The sequence below is a fragment of the Cucurbita maxima genome, unplaced genomic scaffold (genome assembly GCF_002738345.1).
Source record: "Cucurbita maxima cultivar Rimu unplaced genomic scaffold, Cmax_1.0 Cma_Scf00018, whole genome shotgun sequence".
NCBI lineage: Eukaryota > Viridiplantae > Streptophyta > Magnoliopsida > Cucurbitales > Cucurbitaceae > Cucurbita > Cucurbita maxima.
The window spans coordinates 1696426-1715323 of NW_019272034.1; the positions used below are offsets into that span (position 1 = coordinate 1696426).

General features: G+C 35.5%; 4 protein-coding genes across 8 annotated transcripts; 1 reads left to right on the forward strand and 3 right to left on the reverse strand.

Annotated features, from left to right (window-relative positions):
• Positions 1 to 387: 387 nt before the first annotated feature.
• LOC111492750 (EEF1A lysine methyltransferase 2-like) lies at positions 388 to 5980 on the forward strand. The gene is made up of 7 exons (XM_023142187.1): positions 388 to 753; positions 1543 to 1674; positions 2170 to 2370; positions 3560 to 3656; positions 4781 to 4884; positions 5055 to 5106; positions 5464 to 5980. The coding sequence occupies exons 1-7, from the start codon at positions 533 to 535 to the stop codon at positions 5683 to 5685; spliced, it is 1029 nt and encodes a 342-aa protein (XP_022997955.1). The 5' UTR covers positions 388 to 532; the 3' UTR covers positions 5686 to 5980.
• Positions 5981 to 6752: 772 nt separating this feature from the next.
• On the reverse strand, positions 6753 to 9141 carry LOC111493254. Of its 2 annotated transcripts, none has more exons than XM_023142901.1 (7): positions 9055 to 9141; positions 8349 to 8474; positions 8223 to 8285; positions 8069 to 8116; positions 7908 to 7961; positions 7416 to 7473; positions 6753 to 7114 (listed from the first exon to the last, which is right to left on the reverse strand). In XM_023142901.1, the coding sequence occupies exons 2-7, from the start codon at positions 8433 to 8435 to the stop codon at positions 7071 to 7073; spliced, it is 354 nt and encodes a 117-aa protein (XP_022998669.1). In that variant the 5' UTR covers positions 8436 to 8474; positions 9055 to 9141; the 3' UTR covers positions 6753 to 7070. The 2 variants fall into 2 exon arrangements, with proteins under 2 accessions (XP_022998669.1, XP_022998670.1); XM_023142902.1 differs by having other exon boundaries at positions 8981 to 9074.
• A 965-nt stretch (positions 9142 to 10106) lies between these two features.
• LOC111492643 lies at positions 10107 to 14896 on the reverse strand. Of its 4 annotated transcripts, none has more exons than XM_023142024.1 (8): positions 14545 to 14896; positions 12870 to 12936; positions 12453 to 12524; positions 12298 to 12371; positions 12052 to 12190; positions 11391 to 11471; positions 11226 to 11315; positions 10107 to 10589 (listed from the first exon to the last, which is right to left on the reverse strand). In XM_023142024.1, the coding sequence occupies exons 1-8, from the start codon at positions 14721 to 14723 to the stop codon at positions 10506 to 10508; spliced, it is 786 nt and encodes a 261-aa protein (XP_022997792.1). In that variant the 5' UTR covers positions 14724 to 14896; the 3' UTR covers positions 10107 to 10505. The 4 variants fall into 4 exon arrangements, with proteins under 4 accessions (XP_022997792.1, XP_022997794.1, XP_022997793.1 ...); XM_023142026.1 differs by having other exon boundaries at positions 12870 to 13120; positions 14545 to 14683; XM_023142025.1 differs by lacking the exon at positions 14545 to 14896 and adding an exon at positions 14420 to 14532 and having other exon boundaries at positions 12870 to 13120.
• An 855-nt stretch (positions 14897 to 15751) lies between these two features.
• LOC111492640 (ATP-dependent Clp protease proteolytic subunit 3, chloroplastic) lies at positions 15752 to 18800 on the reverse strand. The gene is made up of 5 exons (XM_023142020.1): positions 18389 to 18800; positions 18157 to 18271; positions 16812 to 16987; positions 16257 to 16352; positions 15752 to 16169 (listed from the first exon to the last, which is right to left on the reverse strand). The coding sequence occupies exons 1-5, from the start codon at positions 18725 to 18727 to the stop codon at positions 15885 to 15887; spliced, it is 1011 nt and encodes a 336-aa protein (XP_022997788.1). The 5' UTR covers positions 18728 to 18800; the 3' UTR covers positions 15752 to 15884.
• Positions 18801 to 18898: the final 98 nt, after the last annotated feature.

Consider the following 18898-nt stretch of genomic DNA (forward strand, 5'->3'; position numbering starts at 1 on the left):
ATATATATATATATATATAAGGATTTAGTTTGCTAATGAGTTAAGGTACAACTATAAATTTAATGGTCGGGTTGGTGAATTTTTTAGCGATTCAAAATTAACAAGCTACAATATATCATGTTGAAGTAATTCCGAATTAAGTGATATACAAGTCAAAATGTCAAATAAAAAGGTACATTAAACAATTACGATGAACTATAAGGGATAATAATAAATACATGCACATGATATTCTGATTATTATTATTCTCTAAATTAAAAGGATTTTAATAAATAGTTTTAGAAATTTATTTTTCAAATAAAAATACTTTGAAGCTAATCTCATCTCAAAAAAAAAAAATTTCAAAGAAGAAAACAACCTTAATATTATATTATATTTGCAAAAAAAAAAAGCCCAAAATTGACGCCTTATCATCAGATCGATCCACCGTCCGCTGTGATCGCCTCCGTGTCGGACCAACCAAGGTTCTTCCGATTCAATTTCACTTCTTAGATTCCTATTAGGATTTTTTTTTTCTTCCATTTTTCCGATCATGGCTGCGATTCGATTGACGCCGGAAGATGCCGAGTTGTTGCATCAGGCTCGGGCAGCCCCATCTGCTGTCGACCTGGTCTCCGACGATGACCGATCAGTGGCCGCTGACTCTTGGTCCATCAAGAGCGAGTACGGTAGCACCCTCGACGATGATCAGCGTAATGCCGACGCTGCTGAGGCTCTTTCTGCTGGGAATTTGCGTGCCGCTTCCGATTACAGGTATGACGTGGTTAATTCTTTTGAATTGTGTGAATCTTACTGAAAATAGTTGAAACGCAGTTCGTTTGAAACGTTGTTTCTGTTTGGAAGTTGGTTATTTGGTGTTTTGGTTTCTCTTTAGGATTGATTCCCAAAGCATTCAATGATCTTGTTATTCTCGTTGATTTCTGAAATAAATGAATATGGTTCTCCGGCGCAATTCATGTAGATTACGTTTTCTATTACGCTTATATTGTATTCCTGATGGTGCGAGTAGATCCTCATTTCTCCAGTCTCTTGCCCGTTCTTTCCTTAGTACCATAGACGTCGGGTGGATCTCTTATATTGTTTTTCCCTTTAGCTCTTCAATCTGTAAGTGCAGTAGAACTGTTGTAGTTGTGTCCTTTTCTCTTTGCCTAGAGATTAGATCTATGTTTCAATACGTTTACCCGTAACTCGTGTAACAATTACTACATGCTTAGAGACCATCGTGGGTTGCCAATGACTTAAAGGTAGTGGGTTCAAACCATGGTGGTCATACCTAATATCCTATAAATTTCCTTAGTAACTAAATTTCGTAGGATCAAAGGCTATCATATAAGGTTAGTCAAGGTACACATGAGTAAATCCAATCACTCATAGATATCTATGAAAATTTTGCTTAGAATCTCTGTGATGCACAGGGGAGTAGAGTATTTCGTTCTTAACTACTTGACCAGATTAAGAATTAATAATATTATTAACCTGGTATAATGAGATTCAAAAAATGGCCATATTTTCATTCTAAATAAACCTTGTTTCATTTTTCAGTTCTGACAAGGATGAAATAGAAGCAGATACTGAAGCCGTGTCATCAATGCTAGGTCTCCAAAGCTACTGGGATTCTCAATATGCTGATGAATTGACAAATTTCCGTGAACATGGTCATGTTGGTGAAGTCTGGTAAGTAAGAATTTCTTAAGGTATCTTGTTTTCTATTATTCTTGTAATATCATTATGTCATTGGTATTATGACAAAAGATGTAGTCAGCAGTTCGCTGCACTTCATTTTTGTGTATGTTTTTTTGGCCTTCTATATTATTCAACTATGATCATATTCTCTAACCACTTTCCTCGTCAATGTACTATATTTAGTACTCTCTGTGCACTGCTGTAGTTCCGTTGAGAGATTGAAGAACTGTTCCTGGACTATTTACTTTTTGAGCAGGATATTAGTTACTAGTGATTCAAAGGATGATTATACCTGATTATTATTCTCAATAAGTCATCTTGAGGACTATGTTTTTTTTGCAAATTCAATTTGGTTTGTTAAACTTGATTCACAAGTTAAACTTTAATGATAAAAAAAAAGTTAATTTAGATTGCTGGGTAGAATAAGAGAGAGACTAGACTTTTATTTATCTAGTTTTCTATTTTTATACTTCTTTCGTTCTTCAGGTTTGGATCTGAAGTTATGGAAACTGTTGCTTCTTGGACAAAAAGTTTGTGTTCTGATGTTTCTCAAGGTCAGTTTCCCAATCAAGCTGACAATGCAAAGACACAGAATGTTGAACAGGATTTCAAATTCTTGGATGGTTGGAGTGTACTTGATATTGGGACGGGAAATGGTTTGCTGCTTCAAGAATTTGCTAAGGAGGGGTATGTTTTGATGTGCCTTTTGATTCTTGCTAACCTTTAAGAGAAGCGTTTTCTTTTTATCTTATGTCGTATTTCAACTGGATAGGTGTTAGTTTGGGTTAATAAATTGAGTAGGTGAAAGGATATTGTTGGGATATTTTATCTCTTTTTTAAATATGGAAATATATTTTTGATGATAGATCCTTTTTCTCTTGTTGACTACTCCGTTGGAGGCAAAAATCTGAAGTGAAGTGAGCAAAAGAAAAGGGCGCTTTTCTTTTCACTCCTCTTTTTTCTCCATTGGTTGAAAAATTCAAAGAGATGCAGCCATTGATTGGCACACTAGTTGATAATGATGGAGATATTATATTGGGCCATAGAGATCTAAAGTTTGATGCTTTATACATCTCTTGTAAAGGATCTAATCCCTATTTTAAGTATACATTGGCATTTGATCAAAGGAGTTATGACAATTTGGAATTTCCCTCTTTCAATGAAAGAGGAACGTGGTCTAATGTCACTCTCTCTAATCCATGTATCTTCTAAAGTTGAGAATGACAACCAATTAACAGACCTTCCTTTCATATTTGACCAGTTATGTACACTCTGGGGAAATATCCACTAACCTAAGATTGTCAAAAGAATATAGTTTTTTTTATATAAGAAACTAAGATTTCAGGGAGAAATATGATAGAATGACGGCCTAGAAAAATAGCCAACACAAAAGGAGCCCAAATTGAGAAAAAGGACCTCCAACCTAAAAGAATAACGCCTTCCTGATTATGAAAGGCCTTTGTGGTAACCACCCATATGGTGTTGAACCTAAATAACTTCCAGACTTCCTGCATATGCTTTTCTTGGAGGGCTTTTTCTTGAAGGAGAAGTTTAGTTACTTTGGTTAAACTTTATATATGGATCTTTTGGAATGAAAGAAACAGAAGAGAGCTCTTGCGACAGGGAGAACGAGATAGATTCTTAGAGTATGTGTGCAGCATTTGTGGCAAGCCACTTAAGGGTTAATCTAGGTGATTAAGACTTTTGCACTCAACTAGAAGGTTATTGGTTCCCAATTATCCAGTGTTGTTAAGTGATAGGCTCTAGTTTTGAACTCAATTTAATCATTAAGGATATTAGATTTTAGTTACCAACGGATGAACAATCTCACAATTGCATCAGTACTTACTGATTGTCATCATGCATTTGCTTGCAGATTCTCTAATTTGACAGGAACTGACTACAGTGAAGGGGCGATAGATCTTGCTAGAAGTCTTGCAGAGCGAAATGGCTTTTCCAATATTAACTTTTTGGTATGACTTGCCACGCAGATATTTTGATTACCCAACTTATTCAAAATCTTTTCAGATCTTCTTGCCTCTCTCTTGGATGTGCTTTGAAACATAGTTCCCTTCAACCCACTAAATTGGTGGTGTTTCTGGACTTTGGGAATTTTAAGAAAATGAAAAGGTTTGGTGAACGACATTGTCACATTTTTACTGGGGCTGTAATATGACTTGTGTGGCACATATGATGTGAGTAGTTATTGTCGATCTTGAGATTTAGGTGGCCTTATTGGGTCGAATTAGATTAATAATTTTTTGAAGGGTAAATTATATTTTTTACCATAAATCTTATCTATCTTTGTGTCTATTTGATCGTTTTAAGTTTTCAAATCTTAGTTGTTTAAATTCTTAGTTTTGAGAATTAGATCTAAATGGACTTACTGTTGGCTGTTTTTCTCAGGTAAGGGACAGTAATTGATGATGCATATTGACAAATTTTATTTGGGAGACAGATTGGGCATGATTAGTTAATTTCTTAAATCCATCCAATTGTTTGTCAGATTATGTTGCATCTAAGTATCAAGAAATGATTGTTAGAACTGTATTTCGTCAACCATAGGTAGCAAACATGATTTGAAGTCTTAGAGATGATAATCGAAACTTTTGAAAGTTCATTAAATAAAATGAATGAAGTACGTATTAGATAAATGGTTATAGTTGTTAAATGCCCTTGGTTATATTAATTGGTTTGATGCCTTTATGAGCTATATAATTGAGTTACTAAAATTTTCTCAATCAAGCACTGTAGGGTGTAGTTTGAAGTTTTTAGCAGTGTAAACATAAACATAAGATTATCTGCAGATTCGAAAAGCAAATGGAAGCAGAAAATTTTACAAGCAGGAAAGTTACAAACTAGTTTGCTAGCAACCGTCTTAGAATTATTCAACTCATCCCTTGTGCTACTCCTATTTGTTGAACGTGTCTTATGTCAAGGGTATTAGTAAGGACATATATGTTGAAATTTTACTACAGTGATTCATGAATAGTCAGAAAACAGTAGATCGTTTATTTGTTATGTAGAAATATTTTATAACTTAGTTTATGCCTGATGTAATGCCATCATCCTAATTGCATTGTTTTGCATGGCTTAGGTTGATGATGTTCTTGAGACAAAGTTGGAAGGGAAATTTCAACTCATTGTGGATAAAGGAACTTTAGATGCAATTGGATTGCACCCAGATGGTCCTATTAAAAGGTAACGATAAGCAAGTATAATCCTCTAATGCTGTTGTATCTGGACTGTTTCTCATTGGATCGGTGCTCGCTCGCATAGATCATGGGCGGCATATGCTCCAAAATAAATAGATATTACTGATAAATGGTCGAAGTAATTGGAAATTTTTGTTTCCTTTTTACTGTTTCCAGGATCATGTATTGGGAATCTGTATCGAAACTAGTGGCGTCGGGCGGGTTACTGGTAAGGCTTTTCTTTTCCCTCTCCCACTGCTCTGACTGGAAAAAGAAATTTGTACTTCATGCTAAACCACCATGAGCTATCCTAATGTGTTCGTGGGACACATGACAAACTAAAAGTATTTTTGAGTTTGAAACCTACGGCCAGCTATTTAAATTTTTGTAATTTTATTAGTCTTCCAACATTCAAATATTTGAGCATGTGAGAGTAATGAAATGCTTGCGAGCTGCCTGAACACTCCCTACCATCATTTTTTGGCAAATTCGTTATTTCATTCTCTTAGAGCTAGTGCATAGACATTGCATCCTTCCTTTGGTGAACTGCAATGCAACTAGAACCGACTCCTGGTAATTTCTGTAGGTGATCACTTCCTGCAACAGTACAAAAGATGAACTTATGCAAGAAGTTGAGAACTTTAATCAAAGAACGGTTGGTACCGCAGCAGAACCCGAGTCGTCTGATGGAACACAAAGAGAACTGCCTACATTTCAGTACCTCAGTCATGTTCGTACGTACCCGACATTCACATTTGGAGGATCTGTGGGATCTCGTGTTACCACTGTGGCGTTTCTTAGAAAATGATTGTGTTCGATGTCATCTTGGATCTGTTATGTACGTTACGCAAATGTATGGATTTGTAGTGTTTGAGCCTACCACTGTTCGCCCCCAAAGAGTCGATGTTTTTTCTTTTTCTTTCTTTTTTTTTTTTCTTTTTTCTGCTTGAAAACCACGAGACTTCGTTTGTCGTAACTTTTGAACCATTTTGAGGCTTTTTTTTAGCTTCTGCTTAGGGAACTGATGTAATTACAATGGGGAGTAAAGTAAAAATGTCTGAATTACAGCTTCATGTTAGTATGGTATTGAGATCCCAATGTCTTTTTCAGGATTCAATAGACGAGTTTAAACTAAATTTTGATGTTGTATTACTTTGCTAAGTAAATGATCTTTTAAATTTGTATTTATTTCGTTTTTAAATTTTGAAAAATTCTTAATAGGCTTTTAAATTTAATATCTTAAAATTCACACAAAGAACCTATTGAAACGAGAAAAAAAAAAAAAATAGAAACTCACATTAATTAGTCTCTGTCTTCATTTGATTTCTTATTTATGAAAATTTTAGAGATTTATGATATTATCTAGATATTTTTATAAGTTTTTTTTTTCTCTCTCTCGATCATTTTGAGTTTTCTTATTGTGAATTTTTTAAAGAAAAGGAAAAAGAAACTTAAATTTAAATGTTTTAGTATTTTGTATAAAATTATTCTACATTTTGTGGCTCATTTACATACTTCAACCCATGCCCATTACTTTACCCTTTTCTGTCAATCTATAGTGAATTACATTATAGAATATGCAACCATAAATAATTCATATTAGTTTATAGGTATTTAAAAAATAGGAACTACACGGCAAATCTATTGGATCAATCTAAACTAAATTGACACGATGAAACGAACATGATAAATTTATAGGCATGGTTTAACTAACTTGGACATATTCAATTGAAAGGTCAAAATTCTCACCTTCATGCGTTATTATACTTACAACGTCATAGACGTGTCGCCAATAGAGACTAAATAAAAATATACATCGAAATTCAATTTTGAACCCTTTTTTAAAAGTTTAAAGACTAGATCCATACTACAAAGTAACTCGAAAAGACAACATTTTTTTAAAGGTAAGATGAAGGCATATGGTCTACAATACACATATCTCACAAGATTTACTACATCATTCTTGAATTTGACTTAAGGTCAGTCATAATATTTGTCATCAATGACAAATATGAAATAGATGAATGTAGTTATCATCCTCCATACAATACACATTCTTAATGTAAGCACAATAACGAACCCCGAACCCGAGCAATTGTATTCTAAAAAACAAAAGAAAATTGCTCATACCTAAGCAGGCATTCAACAGGAGTGAGATACGATACAACAGGTACAACGAGCACAAGCAACACTTCATTCATTCGAAGTTGCAAATTCATTTGGAGCAGTTCCTCCATCTGTGTGAATAGATATACCGCGATCATATTAGAATATAATTTATTTAGTCCTTAAAAATTTTCTAATAGGCTCCTAAAATAGTATTTTGTCTCTGTAATTAACTAAGATGCATTTAACATTTACATCAACATACAGCTTGAAATCAACTGGCTGTGTAATCCTTATATAATATAGTTAACAAGCCACATAGAGGTTAAACTAAGAACCAAACAATCAATTCCTATTACACAATTAAAAGTTCAGGCACCTTAAACTATCGAAATTGATCGTTTTAGTTAAAGCTTGAATAGGTGACTATACCTTCGCCGTCTGATGGAGCATAAGGAGACTTCCGGTATCGCGTTTGCTGTTGTGTTGGCTATGCAAGAGAAAAAAGATAGCAATCACATAAGTCCTAGGTTATCCTTGAATTTAAGCAAAAGTAGTAGCAGATATGGTAATGGCAGCACCATCCTTCCAAGGATTAAAGCCATGTCTACTATTATAATTATTTATGAATGGAGGCAATGAAGTTTCACTTTTAACATTCTAAATTTCTCCAAGAAAAAAAATCAAGCAAGAGTTACCAAACAAAAGTGTGACATTCTAATATAACTACTAGATACTAAACTTGGAAATTTAAGAATTTGAAATTAAAACTGTTATGCCCTAATCTTTTATTCAAGAGGTCAAAGTCTAAATTTTGAGAAATACAACCACTCTGTTCGGTGCATGTGTTCAAGATCTCAACCCTAAAATAATATCAAAGGTTGCATACCTGAGACAAAATCAATAAGCACATTATTTACCAACCTGTAATTTTGGCCGAAGGGCTTCTAAAGGTCCTTTAGGCTTCTCAACTCCTTGCTGCCATTAGCCAAAATATGGAGGATATATTAGCCACTAGGTGAAGTTAAGCAAACCAATTTCGAGATCGAGTAAAAATGGTGTTATGAGCGATAAAATATAAATACCTTTCCCAATGCCCAATCAGCAGAATCAAAATAAGCACGTTCATGATCCTGAAGATGAGATTCAAAAGCTTTAGACATCCATATAGAAGAATGCAAGGATCTCATTGAAAATCATACTGAAAGAATGCATAATTTTTTACAAGAAACAAATCACCTTAGAAATGAGTGGTGGCTTCTTGGGAACAATCCCTCCATATTTTTTCTTTATAACTTCCTCCTGTAGAGAAAATTAGTTATCAACTTCTACAAATCGAAAATGCGTATGTATGAAGTCACGAACCTCCTTCCGAGAGGAAGACGTAGATTCTTGAGATCCAACATGTCCATCTCCGTCCACTCGTTCAGTCTCTTTGATATGCTCAGACATGATGAACTAGGCAAGCTCAAATAGTTATAAAATTGCAGCCTGCAGGTAAAGTTCATCGAATCATTAGTTCGAAGTTAGGGGCAAATGAACTGGAAGTGTCTTTCAATCAATCTTCAAGAAAGCTAAAGATCAATTGAAGAGCTAGCTGCAATACATAGATGGCAACCATCAGCGCTCTATATTCATTATCAGACAGACAAAAATCAGATATAAAACAAGAGAATATTTCATCGATAGAAAGCATAACATCTAATATCAGCAACAGGAAGTTCTACCACTCAACTAATGCAGAGTACATGATTAAAGAATTGGAAAGAAAAGAAATACAAAGAACTACACTGTCCACTCCTTTCTCCATTGACCGATTTTTAATCATTAACATTACCTAATGAACTTTAGAACTAAGAAGAATAAGATCTCAATTTCTCCACAAGATTGAACACGTATCACAAAAACAGAATTCCATTACAATCAGAAATGCATCTACGAATCAATCTAACAACAAGATAGGAAAAAGAGGAGAGAAATGCATCTACGAAGCTTACTATGGAGCGTATTGCAATAGAGAGGGAGGAGGAGGAGGATTGAAGAGCGAAAAAAGGATTCGATATAAGAATACCTTTGAGCTGCTAAAATGGCGAGGTGGATGAAGACGATGATCTGATCTGCTCGAACCACAGATCCAAATTATTTGTTTTTGTTTGTTGTTATTATTATTATTATTATTATTATTATTTTAATTTTCTCTTCTCGCTGAAAGTACAGGCAAATTCACATGTACATTCGTGAGCTACTTTGAACAGAATAGTGAATTTGACTTCTTTTTACTTTTTACTTTTTACTTTACAGATAAATTAGTAAAATATTTTTATTATTCCTACTTCTCGGAATCTACTGCTCAAGAGTTCAAAAGATCTAAAAATATTATTACTCAATAAAATAATAAAGTTAAGAATGAAAAATAGAATTGGGATCGTGCAATCTTCATTCATATTCATACCGTTTTAAATAAGATACAAGCTACCAACTAATACCTATTAATAAAGAAAATATAAACTAAATAAATCTTGAAAATAAAATAAAATATACTACTAATAAATTAATACCTATCCATAAAAAAAAATATAAATTAAATAAATCTGAAAAAATAAAATTAAAATATACTACTAGTAAAAATATTAATTGATTACTCCAATCAAAAAATATTAACTCATTACTAATATATATTCCATAACTAATATATTCTAATTATGAATATTTAATATATATTCTATAACTAATATGTTCTCCAAAGGTAAACGGTTCAAACTTTAATGAGTTGTATTAAATTCTGATGAGTTTTAAAATATTTTTGAAAAATTTAGATATGAATTTATTTAAAGTCAGCGGATGTAAAAAGTGTTCGTTTGAAAAAGTTACAAGTAACTTATGTTCGAATAGATTCATTTAGATTTGTTTAATGCATATTTATTAAAAAAGTGTAAAATATTTATTTTTAAGTTTAAATATTTTTTGTTTTTACAATTTTTCAGTAATATCACTCCCGTATTTTATCTATATTTTCACAAAGTTGAGGTTTCAACGTTGTTGTCGACACTAATATTTTAAACATCATAGCTAATATATGTATGTATATGTATGTATATGTATGTATATGTATGTATATGTATGTATATATATGTATATATGTATAGATAAACACATTCATCTTTGAAGCAACACATATTATATACAAAGATCAAAGCCCATATTATATACAAAGATCAAAGCCCCTTCTAACCATTACCCACTTTATACATAAGAGAGTAAGTGAGCCAATGATTCTATTGCATAAAGAGTTTGAATCTAACCAAACAAGTTTCTGCTGTTTCACCACAAATGATGAACACTTCATTGCAGAAGCTAACCGGGTCGTGGCTCGTTGCTCGCTGCGAGGACCGTATGCAGCTCTTAACTTCCTTGCCATGAATGGTGTTGATGAGTCGATGACCTTCTACGCAGTTCTTCTGACCGTTTTCTCTCTTGTTACATTGTTTCCATCGTATCAGAGACGGGGACAATGAACTGCTGCTATCTCAAGTCGAAGAAGCGCGGTTGAGAAGGGCTCGTCGAGTCACTTTCGTCATCTGATGTTGCGAGGTGATGAGGGGGATCCTATCAGAAAGTATATAATTGAAAGTTCAAAAAACTTATTAGACATTTCTTAAAGTTCATGGACTTTTTGGGTATGTAGTTTAAAGTTTAGAGACCTAAACGACACTTCTTAAACTTAAAAAATCAAATAGATATAAACCCGAAAGTTCAAAGACTAAACCTTGTATTATTTTTTATTTAACATTCATGGACTCATGAGCGTTGAACGTTTATTTTCTTTTCTTCTCTTCTTTCTTTAAAAAAATGATCAAAGGCAATCATGTCAGGTTAGTTTATGCATACTTCAACTAATCTCATGGGTATTAAACAAATATGTAGTGATTATAACATGAAACATGGTTAAACAAGAGAATAAGTTTGTGATAGAAATAGCTGAACTGTAAGAGCCCTCAAGCCCACCGCTAATCGATATTATACTCTCTGGGCTTTCCCTTTCGGACTTCCCCTCAAAGCTTTTAAAACACATATACTAGAAAGAGGTTTCCACACCTTTATAAAAAATGTTTCGTTCTCCTCCCCAACTGAGGTAGGATCTCGCACCAACAAATATTCACTTCTACCTCACACCTCCATCGAGAATCTGAAAATGACTAAATGCTATGCATATCAATTCTAGATATCAACTGGATCACTAACCTGATAATGACGCCGTCTTCGAATGGAGGTAAATACCCTAACCATGACATATATAGGCAGAAGAATCCCAACAATTCTCAAGATCAGAAACTGCATTACACAGAACATGAACTTGTGGCTCTTCATTGGTCTAAACAATGGAGGAAGGCCGAGCAACAAACTTACCATTAACAATGTCAGTGAAAACTCTCCAGCTCCACTAATTATAATCGGAAGAGTATGGCGTAAAACAAGGAGAACGATAAACTGCAACATACAGATATGATTAGCAGTTTCAAACCGAGGATTTCAGGTCAAACCAACTGTCATAATGATACAAATACGAGAGAAAAATAACAGGCGGAATGATATCTTAGTTGTCAATACGAGCATAGCTTAGCTTTTAAAGCATCTACTCTTTTTATGGAGGTTGAAGGTCCAAATCCATTCCTCCACATTAAACATTTTACTGTTAAAAATAACTCCTCTCCGTAATGGTATGATATTGTCCACTTTGAGCCTAAGCTCTCGTGGCTTTGCTTTGGGCTTCCCCAAAAGACCTCATATTAATGGAGATGTATTCCTTACTTATAATCCTACGATCATTCCCTAAATTAGTCAACATGGAACTCCCTCCCAACGATCCTCAACATTTACTCCTTACATTTTCGTCTTTAAATTTTAAATTTCTTAGGTGCCTCAATAAGTCAATGAAAAGGAATCAACGAGCAAAAACATGCAATACTTTTCAATCAGCAGAAAGCAAGGCCAATTACCAAGACACTTAAAATTGGTTTACAGAGATAAGGAAACTGCAAATGAAGTAAATTGAAGAGAGAGGGAATACCATTACTGCAACTATGCGGCAGCACAGTACGCTGCATGGAGAGGGACTGATGAAATCATCGAACGCGGAATCGAGATACTCGTGATCGAGCATTTCTGCAGGGACATGCTGGTTCAGCCTTGACATCTCCCAACTTCCCCTGAGACCACAATTTGATATCAAAGTGTTGAAGAAATGTATGAACAGGAACTCAATATACAAGAAAACTATATGCATTGTGGGGAGATAGGTTGGTTAATGGCTTACCTGAAATGCATTAGTGAGCTAATACCTCCATTATAAAACACATGGGGAGGTGCTGTGTACCCTGGCTTAAAGTCCTAAGAAGAAAAAGGAGTTCTTGATACCATAAATTTAGCCCTGCATTAAAGACATCTCTTTTTAATATAAACACAACAGACCTGGTGGCAAATCTCGCAGATTATGTTTCCTTTCTCGTTGCACCACCGCTGAACGCACATGCGATGCGCATACTGCAATTATAGCAGATTATAAGCCAAGTATCAAGATGAACCATCTAAACTAACACAACGAGGCATAAGGATTGGAAAGGGAAAGGAAAACAAGAATAGCACCCCAATCTGAGTCATTATTATGACATTTGATTTAAGATATAAAGATATTGGTAGAATATATTTTGTTGTATAACTGTAATTGCACTTTCGATCCCACTTTTGTTTCTCATTCTTAACGGCCATGAATATTACAGAGTTGAAACCACTTAGTCAGTCATAAAGTTTAAAAAGGGGGATTCAAAAAATAGCTATCTGAGTTTTTTATAAGTAAAACCAGTTGGTATTGACAAAACTAAATCTAACCTTCAAGCTGCCACGGCAAGAGCACGGTGTTTCCATATTTGATTCATCATCCTCATCATGACAAATTCTGCACTCAACAAGTTTACTTGAAGGTGATATGGATTCAATATCTATATCTATGGAAGGTATCATATTATCTGCATTTGTTGAGGCCATAGGATGAAGAATTATGTTTTTATCTCTCAATAATAGCTTCAAGGTTTGATTCAGTGAGCAACTGATCCACCAACAGGAAAAAATGATCCCCCATTCTTCAACGATCCAGAAGAAATTGGTGTGAGTGTTAATAAAATAAAACAAATAAGCCAAACAACAATTACAATTGTGCAGGTAATTTTATTTGCTGCAGTGGCCAGCTTTCATGAGGATTCAGATTGTTTCTCAGCATAATAATACTTCAAAGATAAAGAGCAGAAAAGAAAAGACTGAAATTTTTAGAATTTGCGTCCCAAGGGTGGTGGGGAAACTGGTAAGGGCTTCGGAATTGGGATGTTTGGAGATATACTTGCTGTTTTCTAAATTTAGATCAATTACGTAGCAGCCCAAACCCACCGCCAGTAGATATTGTCCTCTTTAAACTTTTCCTTCCAGGCTTCCCCTCAAGGTTTTTTAAAACGCATCTATTAGGGAGAGGTTTTACACCCTTATAAGCAATGTTTCGTTTCCCCCTCTAACCGAGATCTCACAACCACCCCTTGAGGCCCAGCGTCCTCGCTGGCACACTGCCTGGTGTCTGGCTCTGATACCATTTGTAATAGACCTAAACTCACCGCTAGTAGATATTGTCCTCTTTTGACTTTTCTTTTCGGGCTTTTCCTCAAGGTTTTTAAAATGCTTCTACTAGGGAGAGATTTCCACATCCTTATAAAGAATGCTTCGTTCTCCCCTCCCCAACCGATGAGGGATCTCACAATCCGCCCCCCTTCGAGACTCCGCATCCTAGCTGGCACTCGTTCCCTACTTCAATTGATGTGAGACCCCTCAATCCACCCCCCTTCGGGTCCTAGTGTCTTTTCTGGCACACCGCCTCGTGTCCACCCCTTCAGGGCTGTGGATTGTGAGATCTCTCATCGGTTGGGGAGAAAAACGAAACATTCTTTATAAGGGTCTAGAAACCTCTCCCTAGTAGACGCGTTGTAAAAACCTTAAACGAAAGCTCGAAAGAGAAAGCCCAAAGAGACAATATCTTATAGTAGTGGGTTTGGATTGTTACTTAGAGATTGGCCTTGGAATAGGCAAAGCCTTCCTCGATAATAAGTAGGAAGAGACCTATGGGCATAATAAGAGGATTGAGCACCAGTGCTCCAGCTAGAACAGTAATATTTAGCTTCATTTCAAACATTTAGTTCTTGCGACTCAAAAACGAAGTTCTCAAGAACTCTAAACTGATTCAAACGTTTGCACTAATAATTCGTAACACGTATATGTTAGCTTCTTCAAGTTCCGGCAGCAATCTAACAAAACCAAATGAATTGAAGGAAACAACAATCCAGATCAAGAAAAATCTAAAACTAACGAAAAAGCACAAAAAAAGAGACAGTGGCAGCAACCTTCAAACAACTTCCACCATCATTGGCAAATGAACAAACACATTGCAGGCATGAACTTATGAACATCATATGAGTAAAATTAAATTCATGAGAGAAAGAGAGAAAGAGAGAGAAGGGATGCTTACATAAATGGGAATAGAATCTCTACGATAGAAGAAACAAACAAAATCGGCCTTCTTTTCCTCCTGCAGCCGTTTTTCCAATGAGGAAGCAAGAGATGGAGTGTTCTTATAACTGCTCCATTACCTTGATTGACAGAAAAATTGATGATATCTGTAACCCAGTTGAACAAACAACAGATCATTTAAGGGGGAAATGCATTGAGAGAACTCAAGTTTGTGCTTTTTCTTTTTCTCCTCTCTTTACAAAAATAGCGGGAGAAGGGGAAATGCTAGAGATTCCAACGAAATTTTCCAAAAATATTTTGTTTAATCATAGATTAAAAATATATAATTGAACTAAAAAAAAAAAACTAAATAATTATAGGAATTTAAAATGTGTTGAATAAATGTATAAAGTTTTGAGAATATTATAATATGATTTTAGTTCTTGTAAATTGAATTTGTTTTATTTTAATTATCACGTTTTAAAATACATAAATTATTTTTACTAATTTATTCTCGAAACGATTGGAACCATTAAATATTTTCTCTGAATTATGTTTTTTAAATGTTGGACTAAATTTATAATTTAAACAAAAATAAATATAAAAAAGATTTTTGTGAAAATAGTGTATATGCTTCAAAACATCAAGGGACATCATAATCTTCCACACAAGATGTTAAAGAACATCTTCCTATTAAGCAATGCATGAGCACTTTTGAGTTCAAACATATCCCTCTTAATCAAAATCTTAGCCTACTTTTCAAAATCATGGTCATCCACATTAGTTGGAGAAGAGAACAAAACACTATTTATAAAGGTGTGGAAACTTTGCTCTTGCAGGAAGCCTAAGGAAAATCTCAAAGAGGACAATATCTGTTAGTGGTGGATATAGACCTTTACAAATGGTATTAGAGCTAGAAACCAGACGATGTTTCAGTTTTCTCGCTGCTCCCCGAAGGGGGTAGACACGAGGCGATGTGCCAGTAAGAATGTTGGGCCCCGAAGGTGGGTGGATTGTGATATCGCACATTGATTGGTGAGAAGAACAAAACACCATTTATAAAGGTGTGGAAAGGGAAGCCCGAAAGGGAAACCCCAAAGAGGACAATATCTGCTAGCGGTGGATATGGGCCTTGACAGAACTAAGTCTCACCGTTCATGTCGTACTGAGGTTTTGACACGGATTCAGATATCGACTCGAGAGAAGGGATTGCTTGGACTCTTGAATTTTCCAGAACCTATAACTGGTTTTAACTGATTGGTAATAATAACCTTTTTAAAATCTTACAGAGAAGGAGGTATTTGAGAATGGAAAGAACAAAGTAGGATACAATAATGGAAGAACAGGGCGGGTGTCCTGTCATTTAGGACTTGGTTCTTCTGTTTCTGGCTGGGGACTGCGCTCCTCATCACTTCCTTGGTATCCATTCTGCAAAATCTTGGTTTCTGAAGGCAAATTCTTCTTAGCTTTACGACTCCCTTCGATCTTCCATAGATCCCAAACTCGGGTCTTGGGCGGAGGATTGGCTTCTGCGATTGGAGCAATGAGTCCTGGCTTTCCATCATCAATAACTTCATCAATCAAACCATATTCCTTTGCTTCCCAGGGATTCATGAAGTTATCACGATCCGTGTCCAATTCAATCTGCAAACGAAAACTTGTAAACATCAAGGGTTCCAGCAAGAAACTGAGAACCAGATAGATGGTTAAAGACACAATGTAGACGCAAACCTGCTCCAATGGTTTTCCTGTGATCCTAGACAAAATTTTGTTCAGCTTAATCTTGTGATACGCCATCTCTCGTAGCCGGATGCTCATATCTGTCGCCTGGCATGGACGGGTTAACCAGCGAATTACAAAGTGATTCGGGGAGACCATAAGTGGAAGCTCAAATCAACTTATCACATAGATCAACAGGCAATGTCAATAAGTTTCCAGTATTTGATTCCATGCTGCTCTTATATGAATAGCACCAAACGTTGCGACCTTATATACAAGTTCACACACATATAAATCGAGTTCATAACAACTAAATTATGCAACACTCAGGAATTAATTAATTGGAAGACGTGTCAGCATCTCCAAGTACTATTGATTTTAGCTACCTACCATGAAACCACTTAACAAAATGAGAAAGGAGTTATGTAAATGTTTTTAATGTTTCACGCATTCAACTAGGACTAAAAAAGAAAAAAAATATGAAGGTGAAACAAAAATTACAATCACGGTGGACAAAATGGCATTCACTTAACATCAAAGCGCAGAAAACAAGAGTCTACTACTCACTCTCCCTCCAGCTGTTCCAAGAGGTTGATGGATCATCACTCTACCATTGGGCATGCAGAATCGCTTTCCCTTTGAACCAGAAGCTAGAAGAAAAGCTCCCATGGATGCGGCAAGTCCCATACAAACCGTTGAAACATCGGCCTTGCACAACTTCATTGCATCATATATTCCCATTCCTACATGCAGGCAAAAAAAATGTCGAGCAACAAACATGGATTGAAATGACACCCTTCAACATTAGAGATAGCCCGAAAGAAAAAAGTGGAATTCCAAAGATGTACTTGAGAAGCCCTTTATATGATTGAAGAATGAAGAGACCAAGGAACAAAATATAAACAAACAAAAGAAGGGCAGTTTTTAGTTATGAGAAATAATGGAATAGACAACTGCTTCGGTAGGTACGTGGCTTCATCTGCCAGAGTTACTACAAATGTACCGAGGCATCCAGGAGTAAACTGGACTGGCTATAGAATGGGTGTTGTAATTTTTTTTCTTTATAACATCCTTCTTAAGACCGTTGGAGAAATGAAACCAGCCCCACACCGAGAATCTGTTATGAACTTGAATCAGGTTATACGCATATCATCCAAGCTCTTGCCCCATTAATGCCACACCACATACAATAATTTTTATTTGGTCGATGGCAAAAGTTACGTCCATGGTGCTAAAAAGTAAAAACTAGCCAACTGAACACCTGATAAATAAGAATATTTTTGAAAACTAAGCATATCAAGCGGTTCGCAGATTCGAACACATGAATTGGTCTCATAATATTTTATTCACAAAACGAAGTACAATAACACAACCAATAACAGACACTCTTGCCTCACAACTAGACGAATTATGATCCTTACTCAAACATGGCAGTTCCCAAGCTACTTCCAAAGTGAGAATAATCAAGTCAAAACCCATGTAACCTGATCTTTTCTCAATCCCCGACGACACTGCATCTTAAATGTTTCAATGATTCCACAATTTTGAAATATGCTTATCTTGGATTGAGAACTACATTCAATGCAAAGGGGGTGAAGGCTGAAAGAGAAATTGTTGTTCTATTATCTGAACTTGATCAACACAGAAGGCAGTTGAACTCATTTAAGTAAGAAAAGTCGAACTATGCAATTTCCATTCTACATACGAGCGCATTGGAGCAATAAGAAACTCATTTGAGGCCAAAACTAAAATCATTATTAAAGAATGCAGGGAAGCAGGTTTGAACCATAAAGATTCTACGAGAGCATCCTTCCAATCCAACTACTTTAGAACAGAACTATAATGCATAAGTCAGAAGAAAAAAAAAATAATCAAGGATTTCATGATAAAAGTAAAATGATGCAGAAAATACCAGCAGTAACAGAACCACCAGGTGAGTTGATTAACAATTTGATATCCTTTGTTGGATCTTCAGCATCAAGAAAGAGTAGCTGGCTTATGATGAAATCTGCCGTCATGTCATCAACCTGCCAGAAACCAAAACCTCATAATTCAAACCCACTAAAAAGCACCACAAAATTCAAACAAAAATCAAAGAAATGGACCAGGAAGTTCATAAATCAGGAAATTGTTGGAGAGATTACCTGAGAGCCCAAGAAGATGATTCGCTGGCGTAGAAGCATATTGGTTGTATCGAGCTCTTCGAATCGAGGCAGCGCTGGCGTCGAAGCTGCAGAATAGTTTCCCAAAACATCCCAATTACTGGATAAGGTTCGTCTCAGAGGTGACGAACTGAGCGAGGCCTTCACCGCCGCGACGGGAACGGATTTTCTGATTCTAAAAGCATTAGAACTAGAATTAGCGCCATGAGAGTGCTTGAAAGGAGTGGAAACTGGAAAGGGAGAAGCTAAAACTCCATGGTTGTAGCACATAAGCCTGCTGTGAAGCGAAGGAGAAGCTGCGTATGTGAAACTCAACTCCATTTTCGTTCCTTTCAGGGAGCCGTCTAGAAATCCAAGATTGGGGTTGCCGGAATTTGGTATCTCCAACAAAATAAACTTATTTTTCTCAATTTTAAATATAATTTAAATTATTTACAAAATTATTTTGATTTAAATAATAACATATTAAACCCAAATAATTTTTTTATATTT